Below are 21,478 nucleotides of genomic sequence, written 5' to 3' on the forward strand. Positions count from 1 at the left end.
AGGTTTCAAGGACTTTATAGCCTGGAGGATTTCAGTTTCAGATATACAAGCAGAGAGCATCTCCAACTGATGAGAGGTGACTGAAGGCAAATTTCTGTCCTGTAGAAAGGAAGAAATCATGGACACAGTAGGCTGTGGGGTATCTAAATTATCCTTGAGATTATATAGATCTGCATAGTAATCTGCCAGTACATTTGCTACGCTTTGAGGATCAAATACCTTTTCATTCTTACTATTATAAAGGAAAAGAATCCTAGATTGAGCCGATCTCTGTTTGAGATGCGAAGCTAATAAGGCGCTGGTTTTATTGTTATAGACATAATAACGTGCCTTTACCTTTATCAAGGACTGCTCATATTTATAAAGGTCAAGTTGGTGGAGTTGATTCTGTAAATTCTTGAGCAAAGCAGCCCTATGTGGACAGTAAGACTGCTTGTTGGAAGTCCAACTTCACACCGAGGAGTCCACAGAGGGCTCTCCAGAACTTTCAGGTAAACTTAACCCCCCGATCAGACACAATATGCTGCGGAAAGCCAAGCAGGCGGAAGATGTGTTTGTATGAACAGCTTGGCCAGCTAAGGAGCAGAAGGAAGACCGGTCAGAGGAACGAAGTGGGCCATCTTCGAAAAAATCGATTCACCACCACCCAGACAGCACTGCATCCAGCAGGGAGAGGCAGGTCCGTAATAAAGTCCATAGCTATATGCTGCCAGGGAGCATTGGGCACAGGCAATGGCTGGAGCAGACCAGCAGGTCTGGAGTGAGCGGCCTGCACATACAGAACAGAAAGAAACGAAGTCCATAATGTCCTTGGGCAGCGTGGCCCACCAGAAATGACGAGCAATCAGAACCCAGGTCTTACGGACCCCCGCGTGACCTGCCAGTCTAGAGGAGTGTCCCCAGCACAGGATTCTTCCACGATCAGCCAGGCGCACAAAAGTCCTCCCTGGAGGAATGTCCCCAACTTGCAGGGGATTGACAGAGACAAGGCAAGACGGATCAATAATGTTCTGTGGAATCTCCATGGTGTCTTCCGTCTCTAAAGACCTGGACAAGGCATCGGCCCACACATTCTTGTCGGCCGGGCGATATTTGAGCTCAAACTGGAACCTGGTAAAAAACAGTGACCACCTGGCCTGACGAGGGTTCAGCCGTTCGGCCGTCTGGAGGTAGGTCAGATTCTTGTAGTCGGTAAAAATTAGGATCGGATGAGCTGCGCCCTCTAGTAGATGTCTCCACTCTTCCAGAGCCAATTTGATGGCCAGTAACTCCCGATCTCCAATCGAGTAGTTGTGTTCTGCGGAAGACAAGAGCTTAGAGAAATATCCACATACCCTAGACTTGCCCTTGGGGCCTCTCTGGAACAGGAGTGCACCAGCACCGACAGAGGATGCGTCCACCTCTAACGAGAACTGCAGAGAGACATCCGGATGATGGAGGATAGAGGCTGAAGTGAAGGCACTCTACAGGCTATTGAATGCGGACTCTTCCTCGGGAGTCCACACCTTGGCGTTCATACCCTTCTTAGTGAGGTTAGAGATGGGGAAGTCAGTGAGGAGAAGTTTGGAATAAATTGCCTGTAAAAATTGGTGAATCCCAAAAATCGCTGTATGGCCCTCAAGCCTTCAGGGCGTGGCCATTCCAGGACAGACTTTACCTTCTCAGGATCCATCTCGAGACCTCGATTCGAGACGATGTAGCCCAGGAAGGGTAGAGCATCCTTTTGGAACACGCACTTCTCCAACTTGGCGTACAGATGATTCTCCCTTAACCGTAGCAGAACTTGACGGACATGTCTCTGATGCGTTATAGGATCTGGAGAAAAAATCAAGATGTCATCAAGGTAGACTACTACACAAACATAGAGGAGGTCACAGAAAATGTCGTTAACAAACTCCTGGAAGACCGCGGGAGCATTACACATTGTCCATCACGGGTGTTAAATGCAGTCTTCCATTCATCACCCTGGCGAATCCAGACTAGGTTGCAAGCCCCACGCAGGTCTAGTTTAGAAAAAATCTTGGCACCACGTATATGATCAAACAGTTCAGAGATCAATGGCAACGGATATTTATTCTTCACCGTGATCTGGTTGAGACCTCGATAGTCGATACAAGGACGAAGAGAGCCATCTTTCTTTTTGACAAAGAAGAACCCGGCTCCTGCCGGGGAGGAAGACCTTCGTATGAAGCCCCTCTCCAAGTTCTCTTTCACATAGGCGGACATGGACAGAGTCTCTGGCAAGGAGAAAGGATATACCCTACCACGGGGAAGGGATGCACCAGAAATCAGTTCCATATGGCAGTCATACGCTCGATGTAGAGGCAATGTCTCCACCTCCCTGTTGCTGAAGACGTCCTAAAATGCAGCATAATGACTCGGCAATCCTGCCAATGACCGAGGCAGAGAAGGCTGAACTGAACGAATCTGCACCAGGCAGCAGCTTTGACACTCAGGACCCCACTGGAGAACCTCTACAGAATTCCAATCCAGGACTAGGACATGCAGTCGGAGCCAAGGCAGGCCCAGTAACACAGGGTTAATAGCTTTGGATAGGACATAGAACGACAGAAGTTCGGAGTGAAGAGCCCCTACTTGGAGCCTCAGTGGCTTGGTCAAAGCTATAACTGGGTCTGGCAGAGGTAGTCCATTTACTGAAGCAACTGTCAACGAGCTCTCCAGAGGGGTGATGGGTAATTGCAGAAGATCCACCAAGTTTCTACAGATGAAATTAGCAGCAGATCCAGAGTCCAGGTACGCAGAGACCTGATACGTTCTCTCACCGGACACTATGGTCACCGGTATGGACAATTTAGACAATTTAGACGGAAGTCCATTCTTACCCAAGGTTGTCACTCCTAGCAACTCTAGGCTTTTGGGACACAGGCGCAAAAGATGGCCACCGAGGCCGCAATAAAAACAGAGTTCACTAGTGTGTCTGCGTTGTCTCTCCTGGAAGGATAATTTACTCTGGTCCATTATCACAGACTCCTTAGGAGGATCGACATCTGAGGACAGCAGGGGTTGTCACAAAGTAGGAGCCAGACTGGGAATGAGTCCCTTCCATCGAACCCCTTGGAAGGGTTCTCGGATCCGTATATCAATCCGGGCAGACAGAAAGATGAGGTCATCCAGGGTAGACGGCAGATCCCGAGTGGCAAGTTCGTCCTTAATTTTAGGAGCCAGTCCATGCCAGAATGCAGCCACCAGGGCCTCATTGTTCCATAGCAGCTCTCCCGCCAGGGTGCGGAAGTGGATGGCGTACTCACTCACGTAGGTGTCACCCTGGCGTAGGTTAATCAAAGAAGCCGCTGCAGATGAGACCTGACCAGGCTCCTCAAACACCATACGAAAAGTCCGGAGGAAGGCTTGGAAGTCACAGGCCTCTGGTCCTTGTCTCTCCCAGATAGGGTTCGCCCATGCAAGAGCCTTGCCAGTGAGGAGAGAGATGATGAAAGCGAACCTTGCGCCATCAGACGAAAATGTCCTTTTATACAGACTGAAGTGGATCTGGCACTGATTAAGAAATGCACAACAGGTACTTGCTTCTCCATCATAGCGGTCAGGAAGTGGCAAAGAAACACGTGGGTCAACACTGGCAAGAGGAGTAGTCTGAGGATCAACACTGCCAGGAGGTATAGTAGGAGGAACGGCAGTTTGTGCCTCCTGCCGACGTGCAAAAATGTTCAACGCCTGGAGGAGTTGGTCCGGTCGAGACCGAAGGTCTAGCATATTCGCCCGCATCTCGTGACGTCGTCATAGTCTTGAATCGACCAGCGGGGTCCATGGCCTGAGCGTACTGTCACGAAGGGTCTGTGGACCCACTAGGTCGAACCGCCTTGGCGGTATGGCAGCTGGCCAACAAGGTGCAGGTAAATGTCTATAGTACATATAGGTACCTGTGGCAGCTCAGACAGCAGCAAGGCAGGCTCGGCTGGGACTAAGCAGCAGGTAGACGTCAGGTGAAGCAGGTCAGACATAGGATACAGCACGACACGACTTTGGAACATCTCAGTGCTCGACCAGGATAGTATAGAATGCTGGGAACAGGAACAGGAACAGGCACACACTAGGAGGCCATCACATAGACAAACTTAGGAAACATCAACAACTCTTAGGCATAGAAGCAGGGAGCTGGACCCCTCTTATAGTTCAGGGTACTCACAGGTTCAAAGTTCATCAAAAGTCCGGTACGCGCGCTGCCCCTTTAAGAGCGGGCACGAGCGTATGCGCGCACCCTACGGGATCTGGCTGAGGTGAGTGGAAGCGAGCGCTGGCGTCTCTTGTGGTGGAGGCTGGGGCCAGCGTTTGCCGACTCGTGGCTGCGGCTGTCAGGGTGGGGGATTGGATCTGACAGCCCGCAGCCACGGACATTACAGCTGCTTCTGTAACTGCCATTCACTAGTATGGGAGTTACGGAAACCGCGTAGCTCAGCGAGTTACACTGAGTTGTTTGCGTAACTCATCCGTGTATTGCAGTGTATTGATCCAGCGATCTAATGATCGCTGGTTCAAGTCCCCTAGGGGAACTAATAAAATGCGTAAAAAAAAAAAGTTAGATACATTTTCAGGAGTGTTAAAAAAAAAAATATAAACTTTTTCCATTTTTCCCCAAGCACAATGTAAAAAAATAAAAATAATAAAAAAATTGGTATCGATGCGTCCGTAAAAATCCGAAACTATTACAATATAGCATTATTTCACTCACACAGTGAACGGCGTAAAAATAAATAAATGTAAAACCCCAGAATCATTGTCTTTTGGTCACCATAGCGCTAAAAAGAATGAAAATAAAAGTGATAAAAAAATCGTATGTACCGAAGAAATGGTGCTAATAAAAACTACAGCTCATCCCACAAAAAATAAGCCCTCACATCGCTCAAACAATGGAAAAATATAAGTTATGGCTCTCAGAATGTGGTGAAACTGAACAAATTATTTTTTTTAACCAATAGTTTTTTCTTTGTAAAAGAAGTTAAATATTAGATTTTTTCCTACTTTCTGGTGTCTAAAACCTGAGTGCGTCTTATAGTCGGGTACGTCTTATAGTCCGAAAAATCCGGTATAGGAATTAATACTATTATTGCGTCCTAAGTGCATTACTTTACATTTATCAGCATTAAATTCCATTTGCCATGCTTTTGCCCATGCTGCCAACTTATCTAGGTCTTTCTCTAATATTTTAAAGTCAAGCTGAGTTTTAAGAATCCTACAGTTTTGTATCGCCAGCAAAAACGGACACCTTGTTATCAATCCCATCCACAAGGTCATTAATAAAGAGATTAAAAAGAATTGAGCCTAACCGATCCTTGTGGTCCCCCGCTGCTGACTTCAACCCATTTTAAGAAAGTTCCATTTATAACGACCCTTTGTTTTTTGTCCCTTAACCATTTCTTTACCCACTTGCAAAAATGTTCCCCCAGACCCTGTGTCTGTAGCTTCAGAACAAGACTGTTGTGTGGAACAGTATCAAAAGCTTATGCAAAATCCAAATAAATCACATTAGCCGCATGACCAACATCCAGATTTGCACTTTCCTCCTCATAGAAACCGAGCATGTTAGTTAGGCACAACCTGTTTTTCATTAATCCATGCTGGTTATCAGTAATTAGACTTTTCTCTGCTATACACTTTTGTAATTCATCTCTTAGAATACCCTCAAATACTTTATATACCACAGATGTCAAACTTACTGGACAGTAGGTACTCGGTTCCACCTTTTTACCCTTCTTAAATATTGGGGCAACATCAGCCGTCCTCCAATCCTGTGGCACTGATCCTGTTACAAGAGAGTCTAAGAAGATGAGATACAATGGTCTGTGCATTACTGAACTCAATTCCCTTAATACTCGTGGATGAATGCCTTCTGGGCCAGGGTGTTTATCAATATTTCATTTGCTCAGACGTAGCTGTACTTCCTCCTGTGTTAAGCACACAATTGTGAGTGATCAAGATTGGTAAATCACAAATGAATATAAGAATTGTATAGCTGCAGCTGTACTCACTTATAGCAATGGCTGGCTGTACCTGCCTAACTAACACATTGACACTACCTGACTCATGTCTCTCTATCAAATTATTGTAAATCTGACTATCTATTCTCTTCTCACTATAAAACACGCTTACTGACACTGCCATTTTGAGCAATTTGTGCAGGACGAATCCCAAAAGTTTTAGATTCGTGAAAATCTGAAAATTTTGGGAAATTTGGAACTAATTTGATTTGTTTAGAATCGATTCACTTATCTCTAATTATGACAGGAAACATAATGATCATCTGAATTGTTTTTAAAAGGAAGAAAGTCTTTGTCGTCTAAACTCAGCTGGGATATTCAAATTATACAACTAAATCTATTTCATGACTCACACAAAACAATGTCCTTAATTATATTCACTTTATAACAGCTGTCATTTTCAGTACCTTTAGTTATGCAGCTTTATAAAAGGATAACAAGAAAATGTGCAATTACTTTGAAACTTTGTAAAGACTATGAATGTATAATACAGTATTTTCTTACTTAGAGAAAGCATGGTAAAGCCTAATAAGTATGTTCTTGCAAAGCTTGAACTAGATTTTTTAATGGAAACGTTCTAAATCATAAAGAAAACAGCACACCAGACAAAAGCCGGACATGATGGTGGAGGCAAAGAAAAGTTGTCTGTTTTGTCCAAATACATGGCTAATGAAACTAGACAATGTGCAACTGTTCAGTCATGTTAAAGAGACTGTCACCAGTTTAGTAATTCCCTTTCTCCTAACTAATCTAATATGCGCTTTGCTGCTGATAACTACATTATGATTTGTTTAAAAAAAAAATGTTTATTATTTTAAAAGTTATGATCATTTTTCTAAATATGTAAATTAGCCTTTATTAGACAAGTGGGAGGTAACCCCAGCGATTTTCCTGAGCCGGAGCTACCTCACAGCCTCTGACGCTGTCCTATCAGCATGAAGCTGCTTCACATAGTGTGAGAGACTGAGGCTGGAGGGAAGGGGGATCACTTCAAATAGCCATACATTGAATACACAGTCGAGAATGGAAGCTGTATACTATATAATCATGTTGTGTTGCTGGGCAGGCAAGAGGGAGAAGCTGTATGCTGATTGGACAGCGTCGTACAGAAAACATTACATCACCCAGAGTGAAAAGAATGTCCCCTCCTATTTGGCTATTAGAGCCACATGAGCATATTTAGAAAAATGCTCAAAACTTTTCAAATAAACGTTTTTTTTTTTAAAACAAATCACACTGTAGTTATCAGCAGCAAAGCACTTAGATTAGTTAGGAGATAGGGAATTGATAAACTGGTGACAGAATCAGTTTAAGCTGGCCATGTGTAATGGCAGGAAGGAGGTGAAGGGAAAGTGAGCCCTAATCTACCCACCGCCCTGTCCCTGCCTACTTGCAACGACCCGCCCTAGGCGACGAGGTACAACTGGGCGGCGGTCCCTACGCTGTCTAAGTGCACAGGAAAACAAACAGGGAACACGCAAGGGAAGGGGCAGTAGCCACGGCACGCCACGAGGAAACGGAGCGGCGAACGAACAGTCAGGACCAGGACGAAGTGAGTACACCCGAGCGGGCACGGAGACAGAAGCAAGCCAGGGGCAAAGCAAAGCAGGTCAAGCAGAACTGCAGCAAGGCAGAAGCACGGCAGAAGCAGGCTGGAGCAAGCAGCAGTGGGGCCAGGAATCCAAAAGAATTACAAGCACTGAGGGAGAGAACAGGGCAGGTAATAAAGGACAGGGGGCGGAGCTAACTCCGACAGACCAGGCCGCGATAGGCTCTCCCACTCCTGAGCCTGCCACCCTGGTTGGTGGGAGATGGTGTCAGTCGAACAGGTCTGGCCTCAGGTGTGGATTGATTAATCCCAGGAGTATACCTAGATGAAGTACCTGGCAGATCCCTAACACCATGCACATAAGACAGCTGTCAGCGCGATGGCGCTGTTCCTGGCCGTTTAACTAGTTAAATGCCGCGGTCAATAGCGACCGCGCCATTTATAGTGGTTTTCCCACGAAGGACATTGATGACATGTCCACAGGATATGTCATAAATGTCAGATAGATGCGGGGCCCACCTCTGGGAACATCACCTATCTCCAGAACGGGGCCCCTAAACCCCGTTCTATCTTACCCTGCTCCGCTGTCTCCCGGTCACTTCCCGGTTAGGTGGTCGGGAGAAACAGCCGAGTGTTCGCTGAGCTACGCTATTTCCGTAACTCCCATAGAAGTGAATGGGAGTTACGTTAACAGCGTAGCACTGCGAGATACGCTGTTTCCGGAACTCGGTAGCTCTGAAAACAGCGTACATGGTCGAGTTACTGAAACAGAGTAACTCTATGAGCTACGCTGCTTCCATAACTCCCATAGAACTGAATAGTAGATCCAGAAACAGCGTAGCATGCTACGCTGCTTCTGTAACTGCCATTCACTACTATGGGAGTTACAGAAACAACGTAGCTCAGCAAGTTATGCTGTTTCCGTAACTCATCCATGTATTGCAGTGTATTGTACCAGTGATCTAATTATCGCTGGTTCAAGTCCCATAGGGGAACTAATAAAATGTGTAAAAAAAAAAAGTTACAATTTTCAAGAGTGTAAAAAAATATTAAAAGCTAAAAAAAACTACTTTTCCCATTTTTCCCCAAGCACAATGTAAAAAATAAACAAAAGTGATAAAATAAATCGTATATACCAAAAAATGGTGCCAATAAAAACTACAGCTCGTCCCGCAAAAAATAAGCCCTCACACCGCTCAAACGATGACAAAATATAAACGTTATGGCTCAGAATGTGGTGAAACAGAACAAATAGGTTTTTTTTAACAAATAGTTTTTGCTTTGTAAAAGTAGTAAATTGTGACATTTTTTCCTATTTTCTGTTGTCTAAAACCTGGGTGCATCTTATAGTCAGGTGCGTCTTATAGTCTGATAAATACGGTAAGTCTAAACATTTCTGTAGGACTCTCCTAAACCCTGCAGCTGAGGCCACCTTTACAGTTTTACCTGTTATGTTTTAAAACCCATGTAAAAAAAGGCCTGCAGTTCGAAGTGTTATTTTTTTTTACATGTGTTTTTAGTGCCGTTTTTTATTTTGTGCCATTTTGCACAAGCATTTTTGAAGTTCTATTGAGAAGCATATGGTGAAAAACCCCTGAAAAATGCCAACTTCAGCATGCTGCATTTTAATAAAAATGCCAATTTCCTCACCACAAACTAAAACGTGTATGTATTGCCACAAGTCAGTTTGTGAGATTTCTGAACTGCTAGATCTTCCCCGGTCAGCTGCAAGTTCTGTTATTGTGAAGTGAATGTGTCTAGGAGTAATAACAGCTCAGCCCTAAAGCGGTAGACCCCGCAGACTCACAGAGCGAGGCCGCCAAGTGCTGAAGGCATGTGGTGCACATCCTCTGTTGCATCACTCATCACAGGGACGTTACCTACCGGAATGCATAGTGCCTACTGTAATATTTGGTAAAGGAAGGATAATGGTCTGGAACTTTTTCCCAGGTTTTGACTAGACCTCTTACTTCCAGTGGGGGTGAATGTTAATGCTACAGCATACAGTACAATGAAGTTTTAAACAATTTTATGCTTCCATTGAGGCAATAGTTTTGGAAAGTCCTTTTCCGGTTCCTGTATGACTGTGCCCCTGTGCACAAGACGAGGTTCATAAAGACATAGTGTGAGGAGTTTGGATTGGAGGAACTCAAGTGATCTGCACAGAACTCTGACCTCTTCCCCTTGGGATGAATTGCAATGCTGATTGTAAGCCAGACGTTGCCATCCAACATCAGTGCTTAATCTCACAAATACTCTTTTGGCTGAATAGGCACAAATTCCCACAGAAGTACTTTAAAATCTTGTGGAAAGCCTTCCCAGAAGAGTGGAAGCTGTTATAGCGGCAAAAAGAGCCCAACTTCACATTAACGCCCATGGCTTTGGAATGGGATGTCCAACAACCTCATATACTGTAGGCATGATAGGTGTCCACATGCTTTTGGCCGTATAGTACCCTTAGTGATACTTATCAGTATTATCTGAGTTACAAGCGCAAAGCGGTAACTGTACTCCTATGATCGCATGACAACACTTCCTGTCTGTGCTCTTGCTTTTTATTAGTGACAATTGAAATCACCATCCACATCATTAATAACATCTTTCCTGCAAAGAATAGAGGCAGTATTTGTGTACAATGGGTTTTGATTTGGTTCCATACACTGTCGCTATGGCATTGCTGCACTGCTGAGCTACCAGAGCACTGAACGTGAGGCTTCGTTCACATCTGCGCTAGGGCTCCGTTCCGACGTTCCGTCAGAGCTTTCGGAGCCCTGACATACACAAAGGGAAACCGTAGGTTTCCGTTTCCATCACCATTGATTTCAATGGTGACGAATCCAGTGCCATTGGTTTCCGTTTGTCTCAGTTGTGCAAGGGTTCCGTCGTTTTGACGGAATCAATAGCGTAGTCGACTACGGAACGTCGGAAACGGAGCCCTAGCGCAGATGTGAACAAAGCCTAATATGTCGCCATAGGGACGTAGGCGCAGAGCAGCTGCAGTCTTGGGGCTTGTATCTTCAATCACTGTTTACATTGTGGAAGTAAAAACTATTCTACTACAATATTTAGTGAGTTTACGGTGTCACTCCTTATATTGAAACTAAATTCAATGACAGCTGTGCTCTTTAATATCAAAACAAAATGCTTTACATTTTTGTAGCCATCAAAGTTTATAAATTTTTCGCCATGTACTATTAATCCACAACTTATGCAACTTCCAGCAAAAAAATACAATCTTACAGTTTTATGTTCATGCCGAGGTCTTCAAAGTTGGATAAGAACCACGGTCCTTGACCCTCAGAAAGCATTCCTCAGTAGTTCAGGGTAGCTGGCAGAGGACTGGAACTCTGTAATAACACAAATGGCTGCTTTCCAATGGGAACTGCTGTGAGCTGTGCCAAAGAAACTCCATTGCGGGTGCTGAGCAAACAGTAATGCTAATTTCAGCAATTCCCAGAGCAACTGTAGTCATGTAGTTAATTGACACACAAAGATGCTGGTAAAGTTGCACTGAGGCATAAAAGTTACTAGGAGGCATGAGCAGGGTGAGTATTGTTTCCTTCTATATATCCATACGACACCTGGCATTCCCTTGCTGTCTTTGTACTTGTCTGGGCCTGTGGCCTATTACTCGCTACTATAGGAATGCAGGTAAATAAACTATTTAAAAAGACTTCAATATATTCTTCTATGCATGTATACACTACTATACATGGCTTTGCAGGTTTATCTTTGAATCTATCTTCCACAAACATGAAATTGATAGTGTTGTATCCCAAGTGCTGTCTAGGAGACTCCATTTGATAAAAATCTCAGGAAAGACACACAGTGTCATGGCCCCTATTCTGTTAGGATTTGGAAGCTGTTTTTTTAAAATGTAATGTATGTATTTGGTCATCCTAAACCTTTTATAAATATAGTTTTATTTAACAAAAATTTGTTTGTTTTCATGCTGCAGCTTCTATGTGTCCATTATACATAGAAGCTGCATAATGCCGCTGTAAGCCGAATCTGTCAGTGAGCTGGACTGACAGCTTGCCTCTGACACACAAGCTAACCCTAATACTGATGAAATCTAAGTTTTTTTTAATAAAACTATATTGGGAAAATGTTTAGAATGCCCAAATGCAATCATTAGATGAAAAGAAAATAAGTCTTAAAAAGTTTTCATAGCCTTTAAAGGAATTGCCCAGTCATAAGTAATTAATGACCTATCCTCAGGATAGGTTGAAAAGATCGGCATTTTAAAGTGCTGCTTCCCCTTCATTCCTGACCTGCCTGCAACATCTCAACTTTGGTGAGATGTTAGCTGGTGTAACAACTTGCAGGAATGTGGACCCACTGGACCACTCGTTCGTAACAGAGCAGCTGCTGATCAACAGAGTCTGTGAGAGTCAGTAATGATAAAGTACTCGGAAGGTCAGAAGTGGGAATATGCCAGTCAGGGGGAAGCAGGCCTGTGCAGGATAATAAAGTTTGTCTAGGACACCGGACTGGAGTAGGGAAATCATCTCAGATACTGGACTTGGCTAGGACACCGGACTCAGATAGTGAAGTAATCTCTGACACCGGACTTGGTTAGGACACCGGACTGGAGTAGTGAAGTCGTCTCAGACACTGGACTTGGCTAGGACACCGGACTGAGATAGTGAAGTCATCTCGGACACTCGGTTTGGCACGGGCACCGGACACAGACACTCGGTTTGGCACTGGCACCGGACACAGATGGTGAAGTCATCTCGGACACTCGACTTAGGCACTAGAACTAGACACAGATACTGGATACGGTAAAATAGGATTCAGGATACGTATACAGGATACAGCTAAGGAACCATTTGCAAGACAAACATAGGGAAGACACAACATTGCTCAGGCAAGGTGGAAGTGGGCAGAGTCCTTCTTAAAATCCCAGGTGTACTGGGATTGGACAATAACTAACTTTCTGGTGCGTGCGCTGGCTCTTTTTAGACTGGGGACGAGCGTGCGCGTGTGCACCCTAAGGGTATGTTCACACGGCGGGGGTCCGTAACGGCTGAAATTACGGGGATGTTTCAGCCTGAAAACATCCCCGTAATTTCAGCCGTACCGGCATGTGCAGGCGCTTGAACGCCGCGTCAATTACGGCCGTAATTAGCGCTGCTATTCATTGGAGTCAATGAATAGCGGCTCCAATTACGGCCAAAGAAGTGACAGGTCACTTCTTTGACGCGGGCGTCTATTTGCGCGCCGTCATTTGACAGCGGCGCGTAAATATACGCCTCGTGTGAACAGACAAACGTCTTCCCATTGCTTTCAATGGGCAGATGTTTGTCAGCGCTATTGAGGCGCTATTTTCAGACGTAATTCGGGGCAAAAACGCCCGAATTACGTCCGTAAATAGGCCGTGTGAACATACCCTAAGAGTAACAGCAGGAGGAGAAAGCAATGTGTGCCGCCTTCTCTGGAGGCGGAGACGCTGGCAAGTCCTGAGATGCCTGCGGCTGCTGCTAAGTGGGGAATGCCGGCAGTTAGTGACCGCGGCATTACGGGTTGCTACCAATATTAATGTAAGGGAAATTTCATGTCGCTAGTGGAAAGGAAAGCTACGGCAGTCTCCTGTTAACCACCACCATAAAAGTGCACCTATTGTAGAAACTAAGGATTGCAAAGAGAATGTGAATTAGGATAAACATATATTTATCATTGCCAAAAAGCATTGGCAACATGTAATAAAATTGATTTATATGTATTAAATACCAAAGTGCTGATGAAGAAGCCCACTGAGGCATTATATTGTCTGGCCACAATGACCTTTTTTATTGAAGTGACATTTCAGTGACAGATACATATCTACAGCTGGCTACAGCTCATTGGTACAGCTATGGAACATCAGGCTCCCTCTTACAAACAATCCTCTGTATTGACAATTATCTATGCAAAAAATACGATCATTCCAAACTCAGAGGGATTTCGCAAACATTTATAATTACAGAAACTGTCATATTTCAGATGCTACTTTATCTCACAAGCTTTTGCTTTTTGGATAAATATCAAGGTAAAAGGAAAGCCAAGCTGACATCATTGGCACACCTAATGTAAATAAAGCGTCCCATCTCTACTCATTATGTGTTACACTGCAGCCAGAATTACAGAAAGTATTCTACTAAGCTGAAGGAACGCAGAAACATGACTGCATGAGGCCTGGTGCTCAAAGAAATTAGGTGCTTGTGGCATTGCCAACCATGCCAACCACAGATACAGAATGAGTTATCCAATGCAACTAGGATAACATGGGCACTAAGTTCACATGGGCACTACTTTGAAGACATAGTTATCCAATGCAATCTAAACGAGAAGGCTAGGTTCACATAGGCACTTCTTTGGGGATATTTTTTTTATCATCAGATACAAATACGTTTGACAAATAATGTACAAATGCATCCGTTTTTAACCAGTTCAGGACCATGCTATTTTCCCCTGTTAATGGCACAGTTTCTCCTTTTTTTTAGTATATGCAAGATTGAAAGCTATAATGAATTCTCATGGTTATTTCCTGTGTCATATGGAGCATTATATTTATGGCATTATATTAGTATATTTTTTGTTTTTTGTATGTTATTACGGGAGAATGTAAGTAAATATAGCCAAAAAGTGTCTGTTTTTCTTTTTTTCTCCATTTTAAAAGCACAAAGTGCCACTAATGCATTTTAAAATTGCGTTCCACTTTCCGTTACAGTCAGAGACGTTTGGGGGTCATTTTAACATTACATAAAAAAAAATTCCTTCATTGCTGAAATGCAGCCTCCTGACATGCACTGTAGAGCTGGTCTGGGTTCGCTAAGACCCTGCATCTCTTGCAGCTAACTGGGACATTGCCGCTTCCTGAAATGTATACACAAGCGCTGTATATACAGCACTCAGGAAGGCAGAGACTGTAATAAACCGTCTATGGGGAGACGGGTAATCTCTGACAGCCCGCTCTCCTGCTGCACGATTTCCGTGTAGCTGCAGACAGTGCAGAGACAGTACTCTACTGAGCTCTATGCAGACCAGCCGACGTCTAATGATGTGTCCTGCAAGCGGTTAAAGTCCGGCTTTGAAAGCAATGTAAAAATTAGGAAACCTCAACCTACCTAATTTTTTCTATCCTGCTGTGTGCGAATGTGTTTTTTTTAAATATTATTCATATATATATATTAGACATTATTTTGCTGCAGATTTTTTAGGTGGAATCTTCAAAGAAATTTTGCAACAAATATGCCGCGTGTGAACGTTTCCTAAATAAAAAATCTGATTTGGGACCTTGCTCTTGGATTCACACTTATGGTTTTCTTTACTGCACTTAATTTTGTTCTGCAGTGGATCTGAACTAATAGAAAAATGTCACACATTGACACATTGACATTTGGCTCTGTTCACATTAGCGTTAATGACTCAGTCGGGTTTCCATCGGGCATTCCGGATTTGACATCATGAATAGTGCAGTCTGCAGAGATATTCTTGCTTTAAAAAATACTGGAACCCCAACCGATCCTTTTAAAGTAAATTTTTTCAAATGAATCAGGCATAGATGTCACAGCTCTGTTATAAATGGAAGCCATGATGTTAGTGTGAACAGAGCCTTAGTTAGCATCACGTTCCATTAGTATTTTCAGTCTGCCACTAACTGTAATAAGTAAAAACAAACAAACAGCATGCACTATTGTTCTTCCGAAAAGATGGTGTTTTAAGCCGTAGATGTCTCCCTTGCATGTACAATGGGTGAACTTAACGGTCACATCCACATTAAAATCCGAGTTAAAATTGTGCATGTGTATGGTGAGGACTTTCAATGCAGATTTTGTTTCAGATTTTTTCGCAGCAATTCCTCATTGAAAATTTCAATTTCAATTCTACTTTTAGTAGAATAATCCCTGAAGCCCATATGCATGAGCTCTTGGCATGGAAAGGGAAATCTTCAAAGTAGATTGTGCTGATTTAACAGAAGATGATGTAGTGTGACATAGTGAGTTAGAAATGTCTGGCATATTGTATAACTCTCTATTATGCACGTTCTAACTACTGGATTGTTCTTCTACTACTGATGTAATATTTTTTCCTCCATTAATTGGCATCAATCGACTCCCTCATATATGTCATTTTATTTATTGAATTTAATGTTTTTTTCCTACAGACTAAAGAAGCTTTATTTACTATTCTTCGAGATCTGAGGCCTGAAGATCATTTTAATATAATAGGATTTTCAAATAAAATTAAAGTTTGGCAGCCAAATGAGCTTGTAAAAGTTTCTCCTAACAATATCCGAGATGCGAAAAAATTTATTTTTGGACTGTCTCCTACAGGAGGTAACCATCATCTACTTCTTCTTCTCATTAACTGCTCTTCAAAGGGGTTCTCTGGGCATTTTTTATTCATCGCCTATCCTTAGGATAGGTCAACAATATCAGATCAGTGGGGGTCCGACACCCTGCAACAAACTGAAGGGGCTGCAGCATTAGTTTGGCTAATGGCTGTACTATGGCTGTACCTGGGATTGCAGCTCAGTCCCATTCATAAACTGCAATGCCAGGTACAGCCGCTATGGATTTGTGTGGTGCTGTGCCTGTAAGGCTGGGTACACACGACCATGTTACGTCCGTAATGTACGGAACGTATTTCGCTGCAGTACAACTGTCCCGTACTGTAATCATGATTACAGTACGGAGCAGTTGTCCTGCAGCGAGGCAGGGACTCCTAGTGTCATACATCACTATGATGCTAGGAGCTTGGCCCCCTGCAGTGTGTTCGGTCCGGGTCTTCCGGCCGAAATACGTTCCGTACATTACGGACGTAACATGGTCGTGTGAACCCAGCCTAGCTGTGAAAAGGCCATGTCGACAAACACCTTGGCCCCATCAATCAGCTGATCAGTGGGGGTTCCAGGAGTTGTACCCCCACCGATCTGATATTGATGACCTATTCTATGGATAGGCCATCAATAAAAAATGCCCAACGAACACCTTTAAATCACTTTTAACAAATACAGTTTCATCAGTGAGAATTTGTGTACATATTACACAGGTAATCTCTATGCATATAGGATTTTAATTGTGGTTCTCATTACTATTTTAACCCTACAAAGTAAAAAAAAAAAAAAATGATAATGTAACAGGCCTACTATGAACACAAAAACTCTTCATAAAACCTGTAAACAATCAAAATATTTTTTTTTATTACTGAATGACATTATTTGTCAATGTATATTTATCTATTACTAGTTCAAGTGCAATTAGGACACAAGACCCAGGGCCGGCCTTAGGTTGGATGGCGCCCTGTGCGGGACTCTCTATTTCCGCCCCCTACATAAACCAAAAATTAACTACATATATAGACACGCACATACTGGAACATATATACTGTACATACATAAAGACAGATATTTAGACATACAGGAAAATATACATACACACATTCAGGTAAATATATAGACGTACACACACACACACACACACACACACACACACACACACACACACACACACACACACACACACACACACACACAAACACAGACAGGAACATATACAAAAACATGAAAGGCAAATTCACAAACAGACCCATATATACCCAGTACAGATAATGTAGTAGATTTCACATGCAGTCTTAAAGAGGCTCTGTCACCAGATTTTGCAACCCCTATCTGCTATTGCAGCAGATCGGCGCTGCAATGTAGATTACAGTAACGTTTTTATTTTTAAAAAAAACGAGCATTTTTGGTCAAGTTATGACCATTTTTGTAGTTATGCAAATGAGGCTTGCAAAAGTCCAAGTGGGTGTGTTTAAAAGTAAAAGTCCAAGTGGGCGTGTATTATGTGTGTACATCGGGGCGTTTTTAATACTTTTACTAGCTGGGCGCTCTGATGAGAAGTATAATCCACTTCTCTTCAGAACGCCCAGCTTCTGGCAGTGCAGACACACAGCGTGTTCTCGAGATATCACGCTGTGACGTCACTCACAAGTCCTGCATCGTGTCAGACGAGCGAGGACACCGGCACCAGAGGCTTCAGTTGATTCTGCAGCAGCATCGGCGTTTGCAGGTAAGTCGATGTAGCTACTTACCTGCAAACGCTGATGCTGATGCAGAATCAACTGTAGCCTCTGGTGCCGGTGTCCTCGCTCGTCTGACATGATGCAGGACCTGTGAGTGACGACACAGCGTGATCTCTCGAGAACACGGCTGTGTCTGCACTGCCAGAAGCTGGGCGTTCTAAAGAGAAGTGGATGATACTTCTCGTCAGAAAGCCCAGCTAGTAAAAGTAGTAAACACGCCCGATGTACGCACATAATACACGCCCAGTTGTACTTTTACTTTTCAACACGCCCAGTTGTACTTTTGCAAGCCTCATTTGCATAAATACAAAAATGGTCATAACTTGACCAAAAATGCTCGTTTTTTAAAAATAAAAACGTTACTGTAATCTACATTGCAGCGCCTATCTGCTGCAATAGCAGATAGGGGTTGCAAAATCTGGTGACAGAGCCTCTTTAAGTAAAACAACAGATAACACAGTGATAACGCTGTGAGTACAGTTAATGTCGTAGATTTCCCGCGCAGCCCTATGTAACACCACAGATAACACACCGTAATAATGGAGTACAGATAATGTAGTAGACATTACCTGCAGTCCTTTGTAACATCACAGATAACACAGTGATAACTCTCTGAGTACAGATAATGTAGTGGATGTTAGCTGCAGTCCTATGTAACACCACAGATAACACACAGTGATAACTCTCTGAGTACCGATAATGTAGTAGTGTTACCTGCAGTCCTATGTAACACCACAGATAATACACAGTGATAACTCTCTGAGTACAAATAATGTCGTAGATGTTAACTGCAGTCCTATGTAACACCACAGATAACACAGAGATAACTCTCCGAGTACAGATAATGTAGTAGTGTTACCTGCAGTCCTATGTAATACTACAGATAACACAGTGATAACTCTCTGATTACAGATAATGTAGTAGATGTGACCTGTAGTCCCATGTAACACCGCTGATAACACAGTGATAATTCTCTGAGTACAGATAATGTCGTAGATGATAACTATACCCACAGACGCGCACACACAAACACACACACACTCACACAGACACACACACACACACACACCCCCCCCCCACACACACACACACGCATATATATATATATATATATATATATATATAAGAGCAGCAGAGTATATAAGGGGCAGCAGGGTTTATAAGGGGCAGCAGTGTATATATGGGGCAGAAGTATATATAAGGGGCAGCATGGTATATAAGGGGCAGGAGGGTATATAAGGGGCAGCAGAGTATTTAAGGGACAGCAGGGTATATAGGGGGCAGCAGGGAATATAGGGGGCAGCAAGATATGTAAGGGCAGCAAGGTATATAAGGGGCAGCAGGGTATATAAGGGCAACAGAGTATATAAGGTACAACAGGGTATATACAGTGAAGGAAATAAGTATTTGATCCCTTGCTGATTTTGTAAGTTTGCCCACTGTCAAAGACATGAGCAGTCTAGAATTTTTAGGCTAGGTTAATTTTACCAGTGAGAGATAGATTATATATATATAAAAAAAAAAAGAAAATCACAAATTATTTGCATTGTGCACAGAGAAATAAGTATTTGATCCCTTTGGCAAACAAGACTTAATACTTGGTGGCAAAACCCTTGTTGGCAAGCACAGCAGTCAGACTTTTTTGTAGTTGATGATGAGGTTTGCACACATGTTAGATGGAATTTTGGCCCACTCCTCTTTGCAGATCATCTGTAAATTATTAAGATTTCGAGGCTGTCGCTTGGCAACTCGGATCTTCAGCTCCCACCATAAGTTTTCGATGGGATTAAGGTCTGGAGACTGGCTAGGCCACTCCATGACCTTAATGTGCTTCTTTTTGAGCCACTCCTTTGTTGCCTTGGCTGTATGTTTCGGGTCATTGTCGTGTTGGAAGACCCAGCCACGAGCCATTTTAATGTCTTGGTGGAGGGAAGGAGGTTGTCACTCAGGATTTGACGGTACATGGCTCCATCCATTCTCCCATTGATGCGGTGAAGTAGTCCTGTGCCCTTAGCAGAGGAACACCCCCAAAACATAATGTTTCCACCTCCATGCTTGACAGTGGGGACGGTGTTCTTTGGGTCATAGGCAGCATTTCTCTTCCTCCAAACACGGCGAGTAGAGTTAATGCCAAAGAGCTCAATTTTATCTGACCACAGCACCTTCTCCCAATCACTCTCAGAATCATCCAGATGTTCATTTGCAAACTTCAGACGGGCCTGTACATGTGCCTTCTTGAGCAGGGGGACCTTGCGGGCACTGCAGGATTTTAATCCATTACGGCGTAATGTGTTACCAATGGTTTTCTTGGTGACTGTGGTCCCAGCTGCCTTGAGATCATTAACAAGTTCCCCCGTGTAGTTTTCGGCAGAGCTCTCACCTTCCTCAGGATCAAGGATACCCCACAAGGTGAGATTTTGCATGGAGCCCCAGATCGATGTCGATTGACAGTCATTTTGTATGTCTTCCATTTTCTTACTATTGCACCAACAGTTGTCTCCTTCTCACCCAGCGTCTTACTTATGGTTTTGTAGCCCATTCCAGCCTTGTGCAGGTCTATGATCTTGTCCCTGAAATCCTTAGGGTATGTTCACACGGCCTATTTACGGACGTAATTCGGGCGTTTTTGCCCCGAATTACGTCTGAAAATAGCGCCTCAATAGCGCTGACAAACATCTGCCCATTGAAAGCAATGGGCAGACGTTTGTCTGTTCACACGAGGCGTATATTTACGCGCCGCTGTCAAATGACGGCGCGTAAATAGACGCCCGCGTAGAAGAAGTGACCTGTCACTTCTTTGGCCGTAATTGAAGCCGCTATTCATTGACTCCAATGAATAGCAGCGCTAATTACGGCCGTAATTGACGCGCCGTTCAAGCGCCTGCACATGCCGGTACGGCTGAAATTACGGGGATGTTTTTAGGCTGAAACATCCCCGTAATTTCAGCCGTTACGGACCCCCGCCGTGTGAACATACCCTTAGAAAGCTCTTTGGTCTTACCCATGTTGTAGAGGTTAGAGTCAGACTGATTAATTGAGTCTGTGGACAGGAGTCTTTTATACAGGTGACCATTTAAGACAGCTGTCTTTAATGCAGGCACCAAGTTGATTTGGAGCGTGTAACTGGTCTGGAGGAGGCTGAACTCTTAATGGTTGGTAGGGGATCAAATACTTATTTTTCTGTGCACAATGCAAATAAATATATATAATTTTGACTATGTGATTTTTTTTTTTGATTTTTTTTTTATATATATATAATCTATCTCTCACTGGTAAAATTAACCTAGCCTAAAAATTCTAGACTGTTCATGACTTTGACAGTGGGCAAACTTACAAAATCAGCAAGGGATCAAATACTTATTTCCTTCACTGTAGAAGGCAGTAGGTTATATAAGGGTCAGCAGGATAAATATGGGGCAGAAGGATATATAGGGGTAGCAAGTTATATTGGGACAACAGGATATATAGGGGGCAGCACAGATATCTTCGTTTATCTGTTCTACTTTAATATTGAACACACACTTTTACAAAGAGACATAAACACATGCAGAGACACACACACACACACACACACACACACACACACACACACTGTAACAAATACAACTACAAATACAGAGACACATACTGTATACACACAGAAACACATATTGTATACACACACTTATACACACAGATACACAGACACACATACTGTATACGCACAGACACACATACTGTATTCACAAAGATATACACACAGAGACACATAGATACTGACCTTCTCTCCTTGCTGACAGGATAACAGGCTTCATGCAGGAAGGGCTGTGGGTGGAGCTTCCTCCTCTTCTCTTGTTCCTCGGTTCTT

General features: G+C 43.4%; 1 protein-coding gene across 1 annotated transcript in view; it reads left to right on the top strand.

Moving 5' to 3' along the window:
• ITIH5 (inter-alpha-trypsin inhibitor heavy chain 5) overlaps window positions 1–21,478 on the top strand; it is an 80,099-nt gene that overhangs the window by 39,345 nt on the left and 19,276 nt on the right. Inside the window, exon 8 of the mRNA XM_075857471.1 lies at window positions 15,716–15,887. Coding sequence (XP_075713586.1) covers window positions 15,716–15,887 — 172 coding nt within the window. The remainder of the gene's footprint in view (window positions 1–15,715; window positions 15,888–21,478) is intronic.

The sequence above is a fragment of the Rhinoderma darwinii genome, chromosome 3 (assembly GCF_050947455.1).
Source record: "Rhinoderma darwinii isolate aRhiDar2 chromosome 3, aRhiDar2.hap1, whole genome shotgun sequence".
Lineage (NCBI taxonomy): Eukaryota > Metazoa > Chordata > Amphibia > Anura > Rhinodermatidae > Rhinoderma > Rhinoderma darwinii.